Source organism: Oppia nitens, unplaced genomic scaffold, assembly GCF_028296485.1.
Source record: "Oppia nitens isolate AA-2021 unplaced genomic scaffold, nextdenovo-longstitch-racon4-pilon3 scaffold7_pilon_pilon_pilon, whole genome shotgun sequence".
Taxonomy (NCBI): domain Eukaryota; kingdom Metazoa; phylum Arthropoda; class Arachnida; order Sarcoptiformes; family Oppiidae; genus Oppia; species Oppia nitens.
This window is the reverse complement of record NW_026533251.1, coordinates 4,127,857-4,142,358: the sequence shown is the minus strand read 5'-3', so window position 1 is coordinate 4,142,358 and position 14,502 is coordinate 4,127,857. Positions and strand designations below refer to the sequence as shown.

The 14,502-nt window shown below is 21.4% G+C and overlaps 2 protein-coding genes across 2 annotated transcripts; both read left to right on the top strand.

Moving 5' to 3' along the window:
• Positions 1-299: 299 nt before the first annotated feature.
• On the top strand, positions 300-5,789 carry LOC128963736 (organic cation transporter protein-like). Its single transcript, XM_054310250.1, has 9 exons — positions 300-437; positions 3,711-3,776; positions 3,875-3,978; positions 4,081-4,235; positions 4,326-4,494; positions 4,630-4,753; positions 4,866-4,987; positions 5,077-5,470; positions 5,571-5,789. Exons 1-9 carry the CDS (start codon positions 300-302, stop codon positions 5,787-5,789), a joined length of 1,491 nt encoding a protein of 496 aa, XP_054166225.1.
• A 5,413-nt stretch (positions 5,790-11,202) lies between these two features.
• LOC128963735 (proton-coupled amino acid transporter 1-like) lies at positions 11,203-13,684 on the top strand. Its single transcript, XM_054310248.1, has 9 exons — positions 11,203-11,522; positions 11,666-11,801; positions 11,893-12,039; positions 12,183-12,488; positions 12,607-12,781; positions 12,941-13,129; positions 13,206-13,272; positions 13,416-13,477; positions 13,569-13,684. The coding sequence occupies exons 1-9, from the start codon at positions 11,431-11,433 to the stop codon at positions 13,682-13,684; spliced, it is 1,290 nt and encodes a 429-aa protein (XP_054166223.1). The 5' UTR covers positions 11,203-11,430.
• The last annotated feature ends 818 nt before the right edge of the window (positions 13,685-14,502 follow it).

Below are 14,502 nucleotides of genomic sequence, written 5' to 3'. Positions count from 1 at the left end.
TAATTTACCGGTATTCAAATATTTACTTATTTGTTTGTAGCAAAATAACTGTATAATTAAGCATAAATGTAAAAATCTATAGAAAAACAAAGTTAAATTATTGATTAATTTTAAAAAAAAATTTAATTAGTATTATTATTTTAATAATTAATATTATTAAATATTAAAAAAATATGAATACTATTACTATTAAACCATAAATACTTTATTATACCGTAATTAAAGTGGATTTATTATATACACCGAAACCTCCGATTGTAAAACCAATTGATTTTTGTCTCAACACATCCTTAAACAATATGAGTTCCCTGTACTCCATATCCGTCAAACTGTCGGCTCTTAATGTATCCAACGTTTGGTTCAGTTGTTTGGCTTTTGACTCAACCGAACAGCATATCAGACACGAAATGATTAGTTCAGCCAAACAGGACACACATGTAAAACAAAATAATATGAAAATTGGTTTAAAATTTTTGGATCCGTCCACTAGTTTTGTTTCAACAAATATAGTAATATATATTTGAAACATTACAGCAAATATTGTGTTCAATACGTTTAGTATATTTATATATCGATGACTATCGTTCAGTATATTAATTATATGCCGGATCTTACAAAACAAAGTTTTAAACTCTAAAATTTGAATTATTGTTTTGTTTGTATCTAAAAAAATTAATAATTATTAATAAAAAATATTATTTTTTAAATTACTAGAATAACAATCAAAAATATTAAAAATAAAAATAGTATCTAGCTTGTTTTATACCATATTGAAGATAACGGTGTTTATTGATTAGATTGATAATAATATCCAATATATTTGAACTGCTAATCGATACTAACCACATGCCAAACGGTATAACCATTTTGTATAATAGGTCGACATATAAGTGTATATTAATTATAATAATTTGCAAATTGTAGTTGAAATAGTTTACGGTAGTTATAATGAACAGGGTGATAGTTGTGACAAAATAAGCCAGGTAGAATGCTATTGCTGGCAAATAGGGTTTCAATTTGACCACCTGGTTCAATTTCAATTCATACTGGATCAATTGTACAATTAATTGGACAAATTTGTAACCTCCATCGTGACTATTCAAATAGATCAAGGTGATTAAACTTAATAGGGTGTTCAACATTTTCATTAATACGCCCATAATTGTGGTTGTTTTTAATTGGTCCACAATATTCTTAGAAAAATCACCATGATAACTTCTAGTGTACATAAACCCTATAGTAACTACCATAAATAAATTCATTAATGTAACTAACATCGTAATAAAATAGCCATAGTATCTATAGTAAATAGATTGCGGTAATTTAGCATGATTACTATTTTTATTGGCACTAGGACATTTTAAGCCGCCAAATGTAATGCCTATTAAACGATATATTATCAGAAATAGTTGTGATATAAATATAATAATAGATGTCATAATTGTGTTATTTAAAAAAAAATTATTTTTTCAAAATACTGTATGTTTTATATATATTAAATGTGACATAAAATATATATTTAAAAAATTAGTTTAGAAAATAATAATCCACTAAATTATTTAGAAAATAGAAAGATAACTAAAATAATAATAGCTATTAATTTATAGTTTATTAAATAAATATCATATAAATGCTAATTATTTACATTAGTGTTACTAGGTTTCAATGGAAACATAAACATTTACATTATAAGTTTTATATACAGTAGTTTATAAATATATAAAAATAGATTATATTTTATTATTGTAATAAAATCAAAAAAAAATTAAATGTCAAATTGTAAATAAATTAAAATAAATATAATTTAAATAAATCAAATAATAATATTGAATATTATTTATTATTGTTTGCTGTTATAATAAATAACAACTTAATTTTAAGCTATATTTTTGTATAATAAAATTTAAATATATAAATATTAAACTGTTATTAAATAAAATAACTTACTAATATTGATATAATAATTTAATATAAAAATATTTTAGCAAATAATAGTTATTCATTAATATTATAAGAAACAGTTGTATTTATTAATAAAAATAATAACAAAATTTTTTTATATTTAAATATATGTAATCATTTAAACTAGATTTATATTATATATATATATATATATTTATAAATACTGTATAAAAACAGTTAAATAGATCTTATAATGTGTGTCAAGTAATTATGTTAGCAATCTATGAGATGATAAAATATATTTTTATTTTTATTTGTTATTTTATCAAAACATTTAATCATTTATGCAAAACAGACATTTGTTATTAACAGTTTATCTCTTAAATAAAATATTATACTAAAAATAAATAATTTTAAGTTATAAACAAATTTTTAATATTGAATGTTTAAATAATTTCTATATAAAAGGTTATAATTAAAAATAATTTTAGTTATATATTTATTATATAATGTTAAAAAAATAAAATAATCATAAACATTATGATGATAATGTAATAAATAAACTTTTAATTGTGTTTATAAAATAAGCAAAATATTTAACTTATGATTAAACTATTATATTATAATAATTTAGTCAAATTTAGATGAAATAATAGTGAAAACTTTTTTTTTCTAACAAACAATTTTTTTTGAAATAAAAATATTTATTTTTATAATTAGTATTTTAAACGATATCTTTATGTATATATTTATATAATTACTGGTTTAATCCAAATTTATTATAAATATTGTCTGTATAGATACATAACATAAAAAAATATTTTATTTATTTAATTTACTAAATATAAACACAACAACAAATTGGTTAATCATTTTTTTCTGTTATTTAAAATATTGTGGTTAAAGGGTTGACTAATATTTATTGTTGAATAAAAAAATGTATTCAATAGTTTTCATTCAATAATATTCTCAAACAAAAAAAACTAAAAAATATTTAAAACATTTACTCCTAAACACATGAATCAATTGCTTAATTAGATTAAACATCACATGAAATGATCAATAATAATGATAAAACAAATATACAGTATATATAAATATAGATATATTGTATATCATTTTTCAAAGTAAATTGATTTAAATATTAATATTAATTAATTAGTTAATTAGTTAATTAGTTAATTAGTTAATTAGTTATATATATATATATTTAAAATTTTTAGTTACAAATTGTTTTTATAAATAACATGTTTGATTATTATAATTATAATTATTATATTAAATTATATATTATGTTATTTATTTCCATATAAACTGATATTAGTATATTCACTATTATTATTTATTTTTTACAAAAAAAAAAATAATAAAATAATGAAAATTGACGCAAACATAGCGATCAAACAATTGGGTCAATTTGGTAATTATCAGTTATTTATATTTATAATAACATGCATACCGGTGCTGAACGCCGGGTTTCTGCTAATGTCGACTGTATTTATCAGCGGAACTCCTGATCACAGGTATATCCAAATCAATTTATTTATTTATTTTAATAAAAAAATATAATTAATTATTTATATTATTTATATAATATTAGATGTCTTATTAGTGAATGTGAATACAATAATAATAATAATACAAAATTGCAAGAAATTTTTTTATTAAATAATACATTTTCAATACCTGAACAATTTAAACAATGTCGTCGATATTCAATAATAAAGTATCAAAATGATACATTAGTCAATAATAATATTAATAATAATAATAAAAATTTTTGTGATAATAAATGGTTTTCAAAAATTTCAACCGAAAACTGTGATCATTATGTTTACGATAAAAGAGAGTTTCATTCAACAATTGTTACAGAAGTATAACTATTTTAATTTTTTTTTATAAATATATTACATTAAAATTAATAAAATTAATCAATTCATTCATTCATTACTATTATTTTATTTTGTATTAGTGGGACATTGTTTGCGACAATTCATGGAAACTACCGCTTAGTCAGTCCGGTCTAATGATTGGTGTACTGTTAGGAAACCTAATTTTTGGCCTATTATCGGACAGGTATTAAAACACATACACACACCTACATACACACAAAATATAGACACATAATAATAATAGTTAAATAATTAAATAACAATAATTTAAATTTTAATACATAAGATATGGTCGAAAGGCTCCGTTCACTATTGCACCGGTTATTTGTTTGATAACCACAATTGCAATAGCATTTTCACCCAATCTAATAGTGTTTACTATATTGACGGCACTGACCGCCCTGAGCGCGTCTGGCATGAGTCAGTCAGCATTTATTATTGGTAATAAATCAGATATTTATCAATTATCTAAATATTATAAATTATTATTATTGTTATTATTGTTATTATTATCATGAAATCAATAATCAGGTGTTGAACTTATTGGCGACAAATATCGTGTACTTTGTGTAAACTTTCAACAAGTAATCTATTCAACGGGAACTATACTATTATGTCTGACCGCTTATTATGTCCGCCAGTGGCGTGACCTACAATTTATGATTGCAATACCTGCTGCCCTATTATTGCCCTTAATATGGTAGTTATTTATATATATATATATATAATTTTTTTATATATATACTTTATTTATATTTTCTAAATAATAATATTATTATTATAAGTATAATAATTAAATATTAATATATCAAGTAATACAATAATTTTTTTGTAGGCTATTCCCCGAATCGTTTCGATGGCAGCTATCAAACGGCAAAGTTGACAGTGCATTGAATGTATTGAGAAGGGCTGCCCATTGGAATGGTATTCAATTAAATGAATCTGAATTTTGTGATTCTGTAGGTGTTTCCTGTCTATCAAACCAAAAAAAAAACAAATATTTTTTTGTAGTTATTTAAAAAAATACTAAATTTATTAATTAAAAATTTATGTTTTTTTTTGTTGTTGAAGAAAATACTAAACGATTCAACCGATTTCTCACAAAAATCGTGTGACATTCAAACCTATGGCCCATTTTGTATGTTTACAAACAAAACGGTCCGCTTTTGGACATTTAGCTTATTATTTATTTGGTATATATATGATATATATTAGCAATTTTTTTAAGTTTAATAAATAATTTTAACTACAAAAAAATAATTATTATGTTTTTTATGTTTAGGGTTATCGTCTCAATGATATACTATGGACTGTCGTTTCAATCGCAAAATCTGGGCACCAATACCTATCTAACACTGGCCGCCATAGCAGCCATCGACATACCGGCCAATATTATGGTAACAGTAATGCTTAACTATTTTGGTCGGAAAAAAGTATTATTTTTGCTATCATTGATGGCGGGTGTGTCGTGTTTGACTGCTGTAGTCATACCGCACGACAGCCAACTGGTCACACTGGTAGCTATTTTAGGTAAATGTATGATCTCGGCTTCCTATACACTGTTGTATATATATACGGCTGAGATCTATCCGACGCCAATCAGGAGTACATCAGTCGGCGTTTTTCAAACATTTTCAAGGATTGGTGGTATCATAGCTCCACATCTCATTGAACTTGTAATACATTTATTATTATTATTAATTAGTAGTATTTTTCAGTTGATATTAACTTTAAATGAAATATTATTTTTTTACTTATTAAAAACACACTAAAAAGTCATCGTTTGGCCAAAACATGCCACTAATAGCCTGCGGACTATTGGCACTCGGATGCTGTTTGTTGGCCATGAATCTACCGGAAACTCATAACAGACAACTTCCCGAAACATTTGAAGATACGGCTGACTTACGTAAACAACAACAGATAACTATTACTAATGATTGCGAAAAAAGTCATTTAATACCAACTGATAATAAAAATCAATTTTATGGATAAGAAAGATAAAGAAAATTGTTAGTATTTTTTTTATTAAATAAAAATAAATATTAGTTTTAATTTGTTGATTAAGTTTTTTTTGTTGTTGTTGTGTTTTTATTTAATTAATAACATTATAAACATTTTAACTTTATATTTGATTACTACTGTATTTAGCAAAATCAATTTTATCTACATTGTATGTGTATAATAAAAATATTTATAATTTTAAGTTTATATTTATATTTTTTTAATATAAATAATTTAATTAACTTATAAATAGATTTAATTGATTATAAATAATTTCTGCTTTTTTAGACTATTCATAAAATATTAATAATTATAGTATCATATTATTATTATTATTATTGAAAAAAGTTCAATATACCACATATCAATACTACAAAGTTAATAGTTGTTAATAGTTATACATAATATAATTAATATATAGTTAATAGTATTAGATAATCTAGTTAAGATATTCAAATTAAAAAATCAAATTATAAATAATTTATTTATTAATATTTATCTGCTTTGAAGCAATATGACTGTATAATTAAGCATAAATGTAAATATCTGAAAATAATTAAAAATAAAAAATTACTTTTTTTAAAATAAATAAATAAAAATAAAACTTATATTATGATGTTAATTATTATTATTTAAATAAATACCGCAATTAAAGTTGATTTATTATAGATACCGAAACCTCCGATTGAAAATACAATCGTGTTTTGTTTCAACACATCCTTAAAAAATATGAGTTCCCTGTACTCCATATCCGACAAACTGTTTGCTTTCAATGTGTCCAACGCTTCGTTAAGTTTTGCCGCTTTTGATTCAATTGAACCGCATATTAGACACGAAATGATTAGTTCAGACAAACGGGACAGACATGAAAAACACCAAAATATTACTATAAATCTATGTTTTTGTAAACCGTATGACATTTCTCTTTCAATAAATATCAAAATATATATTTGAAACATAACTGCAGTTATTGTGTACAATATGTTTAATATATTTATATATTGATGTCTATCGTTGACTACATTTATTAGATATCGGAGATTACAAAATTGATTTTTAATTGTTGAAATCTTATTCACCAATTTGTTGCTATTAATTTTGAAAACTAAAAAACATCAAAAATTAATTATTAATAGTGAATTTTTTTTTTAAATAATATTTATTGATCAAAATTTTTAGAATTAATTAAATTATTTTTATAAGCAATTTAATCAATAATTAATTAATTTAATTAAAGTTACCTAAGTTTTTATTTTCATCATTGATTAATTGTGTTAGTATTTCCAAATTATTTGAGCATGCCAATGCAATTAGCCAGGTACAAAACGGTATGATCCACATTTGCAATATTTCAATATAAAAATATATATTAGCAATCGATATTAGTTTATCAGTAGTATAAAGTACTAATGTTATCAAAAACATTGTTAATGTTGCCAAAAAATGTACTAGATAAAGTACTAGTATTTTGATGTAATTATTTGGAAAATTTTTCCTAAATTTGCCATTAATTTCTATTAGCTGGATAATAATATTGATTAATTTATAACCATTTTGACTATTCAAATCAAACATTATCATTGTTGATAACAATGTATTCAATAATTTCATAATAAATAAAGCTACGATAATTTGTTTAAAATGATTAACGTCCATTAATTTATTTTGTTGTTTAGCCTGATCAGATAGATTAAAAACTATACATATACCAATTAATAAAATAAAATTAATTAGTATTGTTATTATTGTAATAAATAAACCATAGATTTTATATAGACGTGATTGTGATAATGTTATAACATTATGATTAATAGTGATTTTTATGCCACCAAATGTTATGCCAATGAATCGATGTATAAACAAACTCATATATATTAATAATTGTTTACTAATAAATTTCATAGTTAAATAATTTAAAAAATATAGTTATTGAAACTAATTTTTTTTAAAATATTTATTTGAATTTTACTAAAATTGTAGATTTTTTTATGTAAATTATTATATTACTTTTTTATCATCTAAATAATAATAATCAATTTTAAATCCATATTTAGTTTATTATATTTTCTTAAAATGTAAATAATTTTAACTAAATTAATTCTACAACATTTCATTATTATAAGTTAATACTAATATTTGATTTATTAATTAAATAGAAAACATTAATAAAAATAATTAAAAAAAAATAGTTTTAAATATAGTATAATAAAACTTAATAATAATAATATATTAATAATAAAGTAAAATTCTAAAGTAATTTATTATAAATATTGTTTATAAAATAAAAATACATTAAACTGATAAACATATTGATTTATGACAATATTTAAATACATGAATTAGTTTAATAAAAATTATTAATAATTTTTTACTAAATTCAATAGAAAGAAATCAATAAAAAATTGAATATTAATATAAATTTAATTTTATAAAATTACAAGTTTATTTTGTTGCATTTTTTCGACAAAATTTACATTATATTCAATCACTAATTGATATAATTTAAATTAAATCTAAAAAATAAATAATTTTTGCATTTAAAAAGATTAAAAAATTTATTTATATTGAACTAATATTACTGTATAATTAAGCATAAAAGTAAATATCTGTAAAAATAATTTAAAAAAACATTATTAATATAATTGTAAAAAATTAATTAAATAATTATAAGATTTAAAAAAATACAAACCGTAATTAATGTCGACTTATTATAAGTACTGAAACCTCCGATTGTAAATCCAATTGGTTTCTGTCTCAACATATCCTTAAACAATATGAGTTCCTTGAACTCCATGTCCGACAAACTGCTAGCTTTCAATGTATCCAACGATTCGTTAAGTTTTGCAACTGTCGACTCAATCGAACCGCATATCAAACACGAAACGGTTAGTTCAGCCAAACGGGACAGACATGTAAAACACCATAATATTAGTAGAAATTTAATATTATTGATACCGTCGACTATTTCTGATTCAATATATAACAGTATATACAGTTGAATCATAACTACAAATATTGTATTCAATACATTCACTATATTTATATATCGATGTCTATTGTCTATAACATTAATTATGTGCCGGAGCTTTGAAAACTGTTGTCTGGATTTTAGAAATTCATTTATCATATTGTTTTTAATTTTTGAACCTTTAAATAAAAATACAAAACAATTATCGTTTAATTTTAATAATAATAATTTATAAACTATAATATATTTAAGTAATTAATTTGTTTACCAGAATTTCTATTATAATCATAGATTAAATCAGTTAGTCTTTCCAATCTATTACAACACACTACAGTAATTAGCCAGGTGCTAAACGGTATGATCCATGTGTACAATAATTCAACATACATATGTATATTACCTATAATTGAAATGTAATGGTTATTTAAATACATTATTGTAGTCATTATATAGGCAACGATTGTTGTTAGAAAATGTAGAAAATAAATAATCATTATAATTGGCTTAAATGATTTTCTACTATTATTATTATTCAATTGTGCTAGATCATTTTCGACAATTAGTTGACCAATTATATTAACTAGATCATAGCCGGGTTGTCTATTTAAATAGTTCATTATTAATGTAACCAATACAGAGCCTAATAGTTTCATTTGAAAACCAGCCAAAACAATCAATTTGAAATGACCAATGTTATTGCCTACAAGTTTATGGCTATTTGTTATAATATCTGAATTTCTATATAATTGATAAATGCCATATAATATTAACAAATTGATTAATGTCGACACACTGGTTATAAAGTAGCCATAGTATCTATATAATCGTGATTGTGTTGTTTTTAGATAATTATTATTATTATTATTAATATTATTGATTGTGGTCAATTTTAGACCGCCAAATGTTATACCAATTAATCGATAAAATATTAGTAATAGTTGTAATATTAATAGTGTTATTGATTTCATTTTTAATTAATTCATTAAATCATTAATTATTTTTATGATACAATAATCTAATTAAATTAAACATTTATGATTTTAATATATAAATACTAAATCTTTGAATAATTCTAACATTTATGTATTTTTAGTTAAATATATGTATATTTTAAATCTATAATGTTTGTTAAAAAAATAATAATATAAATCATTAATAAATCATTACTTAAACGCTATTATCATGATTAATATTTGTCTTACAATTTTGTATTGATTAAGTAAAGCAAAATTTTATGTTTATGTAAATACACTATCAAACAATACAAAAAATAGATATATAAAAATATTTAATTTAATGAAATTATATTGATTTTTAAATAGAAAAAAGTATTTTTTAGTTTCATTGAAAAATTATATTAATATGTTTATTGAATATTATTTTTGAAATAAAACTAACAAACATGTATTATATGCTAGACGTACAATAGGATTTATAGTATATACAAATAAATTAATAAATCAAACAATAATAATAATAATATAGCAAAAGTAGAAAAATTTATTTACAGTTAATGAAACAATTTTATGATATATACCTTTACAATGGCCTCAAAAAAACTAAATATAATCCGCGATTAATATATAAAAAAATAAATATAAAAACACATATAATAATAAAATAATACAAATAACTCAAATAATATTATATATTGTACTTTGCTTTACATTAAGACGGAAATCCTAATATTATAATTACATTTTATATATAGATTAACTAATTTTATACTTAAAATTATGTTATTTTTTGTTAAAAAAATAAGAAAATAAATATTTCAAATTTAGATTTAATTATAAATATTTTTTTATCGAATTTATATCAAATCATTAAAAAAATATTGATTTCTAATTTTTAAGTAACATTTAAAAAAAATCAGTTAAGAAAACAAACTATTTTAAATATATTATAGTATTTATTTAATTTTTAAATTATAAAATATATTTATTTTGTTTAAATAATTTTTATAAATTTAATTATAATATATAACACAATACACCATGTGATATGAAAAATTTTGTACTAGTAATATACAAGTGCAATTGTCATTGAATAATAAAAATTAAGTCTAATGTATATACAATTTAATTACATAATTATTAGGTAATAGTACAGCAATTAATTTATATAAAGTTTAGTACTGTACTTATTTATATATTCAAGTGTAGCTATTTTGTACCCATTTTATATATATATTAATTTTTTAATTATAGGGATTTAACTATTATTACTAACAAACTACTACTACTACTAAATATAATAATTTTGAGGCAATAAAGTAATTTAAATTTTATTACACAATTAAGTCTATTGTTTGGTTTTTTTAAAAAAAAATATATCTATATAAGTCTAGAGCAAAATTCATTATTTTTAACATTTATATTTAATTATTAATAATAAATAATTTTTGTCAATCACAATAAACAATTTATTTAAAAATCAAATTTAAAAATACAATATTTTTTACAATATTTTTATTGTTTAATTTTTTAATTAATTTAAACACCCACCCACCCGATTATTTATGTGCAGTTTAAGCTATTTCCAGAAACATTTCAAAATCGAACGTACGTCTAACATCTAAACGATCTGGCTAAATCAAAAAAATTAGAAGAAAACAACCTGGATAAATTAATATCAATTTTCTAATTGAGAGATAAAAAAACAATGGTTGGCACTACTACAAACTTGGAGGCATTTATGCACCTGGTCAATGGTCAAATTGGTAGCGGCATTTTATCCATGCCCAAAGCGTTTGAGTAAGTATGGGTGGGTGGGTGTGTGTGTAGGTGTGGGTGATTTTTAAGTATGATTTAAAAATAATTGATTTGATTATATTATTGATTTTACTAACTATTTGTATTAATATTATTATTTTTTGTTTTGTTACACTACTCTCTAGTGATGGCGGTTTAATAGTAGCGGCTATATGTACACCAGTTATCGGTATCATAACTACCTATTGTGTTCATCTATTGGTCAATGTTAGCGAACATGTATGCGAACAATTGGAAATACCTATACCCGATTATGAACAGGTATTGTAGGACAGTGCATATAATATTTATATAATTTATTATTACAATATTTATATATATATATTTTTAATAATAATAATAATAAATATAGCTAGCTGAATATACTCTGGCAATTGGATGGTCACCGGTAAAAAAGTGGTCGCACCTGGCTAAGATAGTTACCTCACTGTTCATAACATTGAGCCAAGTGGGTGCCTGTGCCGTATACTATCTGTTTATTGCTGAAAATCTAAAAGCTGTAAGTATTTTATTATTAATATTATTATTTATTACAAATTATTAATTATTTAAAAAAAACTACAAATATAATATATAAAATACTAACTTTACAAAAAATAACATTTTTATTATATTTATTATTATTATTTGTTATCTTGATAGTTTTTCGACAATCTAGCTAATGATACCTCCAACAACAACAACAATAACACTGGATTTACCATGTCACTAGACATGTACTTGCTCATATTGTTGCCAGTAATAGCATTGCTACAGTTTATCAAAAATGTACGCATACTAGCCATACCATCGACACTGGCCAATTTGCTACAGGTGCTCGGTTTGGGTATTATATTCTACAATATTGTCCAATTTGATCCAACAACCATTGGTACCAGAAAACAGGTCGGTTCCAAATTTCCACTCTATTTTGTGACAACTATATTCAATTTTGAAGGCATATCTATTGTATGTAACTAATAGCATAATATTTATTTAAATATACTAATAATAAATAAATTTATTTACATAAATTTTATTTATTTTTTGTTTCTAACATCCCTGTTAAAATAATAATAATAATAAGGGTATGCCACTTTACAAAACAATGGCCAACCCTAAAGCATTTGCCCGACCCATCACCGGCATTGTGGACATAACTAACATAATAATTGTATCATTGAATTTGTTTCTCGGTTTGTTTGGTTATCTAAAATATGGTAGTGATGTAGGAGCCAGTGTCACATTTTCAATGCCAAATGGTTAGTTAGTTTTATTTTTAATTAAAAAAATAGCTATACTATTCAGATAACATTCAAGTATATCAACAATATTTAGTTAGATTTATTACAATAATTATTTTTTTATATCTACATGTAATGTATAATTAATTAATTATTATTAATATATTTGTTTTATAGAACCAGTATACAATAGTGTACAGGTTATGTATGGTTTTGCCGTTTTGATGACATACCCGATTACAATGTATGTCCCAATTGAGATGCTTTGGCCCAAAATAAATCAGCGATTTATTGAAAATAAAATATCAACTGGTACAATTAATTTTATGGAATATATATTTCGAGCAGCTTGCGTCCTATTGACATGTATGTCTAATTTTTAACCTAGAAAAAATTATCAAGTTAATATTTTTAAATTGTATATATATATATAAACTACTAGATGCTATGGCATTATTAATACCTCACCTTGATATAATATTATCATTAGTTGGTGCACTCACAAGCAGGTATATATTTTCTTATATGTATTTAATAAACAATAATGTATCATTGTCAATTTAAATTTCTATAAAAAAAATAAAATTTAAAAAACACTACAATATCAATAAAATAAAATTTATTATTATCTTTATTATTATTATTTTTGCAGTTCAATTCAAATTTTGATACCAGCTATATTGCATACAATATGTTTTTGGCCATTATGCAAAAGTTTGTTTTTGTTATTGTTGCTTTTTTTAAAAAAAACTATTTTATTTATAATTTTATACAATAATTTTTTTTTGATATTAATATAATCCAGGTTCAAAATCACGTGTATTGCTATTTACTAAAAATTTATGTATTGTTGCTATTGGTTTTGCAGCGTTCATATTGGGCACTTACTATAGCATTGTTGATTTAATTGCAGCCATATAATTTTATACTAATATTAAATTATTGTATAATTAATAAAATTATTATTTTACTATATTATATATTTTATTAAAAAAAATATATTAATGTATTGTATATTTTTTATTAATTAATACTTAATTAACATGATTAATTTAGTTTTTAGCTCTATATAACACTATACCGGTATATAATAGTTAACAAAAATTAAAAAGTTATTAATAAATAAAAAGTATTCATTTTTTACTAATTCTAAGTATTATTTTCAACGGTTTTTTTATAAATAAATTATTAGTAAACAAATATTAATATAAATATTTATCAAAACTTTTATTTTTTGAATGATGTGTAAATACTTTATATTATTATTAGTTTAGCCGATATTGGGTGTGATGTTGACATACAATATGATAAAATGTGAATAACAATTTGATAAATATGTATTTGTTTTTAATAGTTAAGTAAAAATGATATCTATTGATGTATTGTAGCTGTATTATAATGTTGTAGCTATTTTATATAGTTATAAAAATATTAATTAAAACAATTTTATTATATAAATAAAATTATGATTACGGTAGTTAATAAAAATTAAAACAATAATTAAAATTACGGTAGTCAAATTTACAAATAATTTTTTTTAATTAATATAAATATAATTATTTATTCAATAAATATTATAATTTTTTTGTTATTGAAATAATACACTTTACAATAAATTTACAAAACAATAATTTATTATTTAAAATATTTATTTATTTTTGTTGCAAAACTTATTATTCTTACTTTTTATATTTTTAAGTGCAATTTGCATACAATAATAAATAATATTATAATAAAAA

Bases quoted from the DNA above. Each gene is read 5' to 3' on its own strand.
- LOC128963735 (XM_054310248.1), top strand. From the start codon at position 11,431: ATGGTTGGCACTACTACAAACTTGGAGGCATTTATGCACCTGGTCAAT. The intron at 11,523-11,665 runs GTAAGTATGGGT...ACTACTCTCTAG, and splicing joins TCCATGCCCAAAGCGTTTGA to TGATGGCGGTTTAATAGTAG. The intron at 12,040-12,182 runs GTAAGTATTTTA...TTATCTTGATAG, and splicing joins TTGCTGAAAATCTAAAAGCT to TTTTTCGACAATCTAGCTAA.
- LOC128963736 (XM_054310250.1), top strand. From the start codon at position 300: ATGAGTTCCCTGTACTCCATATCCGTCAAACTGTCGGCTCTTAATGTA. The intron at 438-3,710 runs GTAAAACAAAAT...TTTTCAAAAATT, and splicing joins CAGCCAAACAGGACACACAT to TCAACCGAAAACTGTGATCA. The intron at 3,777-3,874 runs GTATAACTATTT...ATTTTGTATTAG, and splicing joins ATTCAACAATTGTTACAGAA to TGGGACATTGTTTGCGACAA.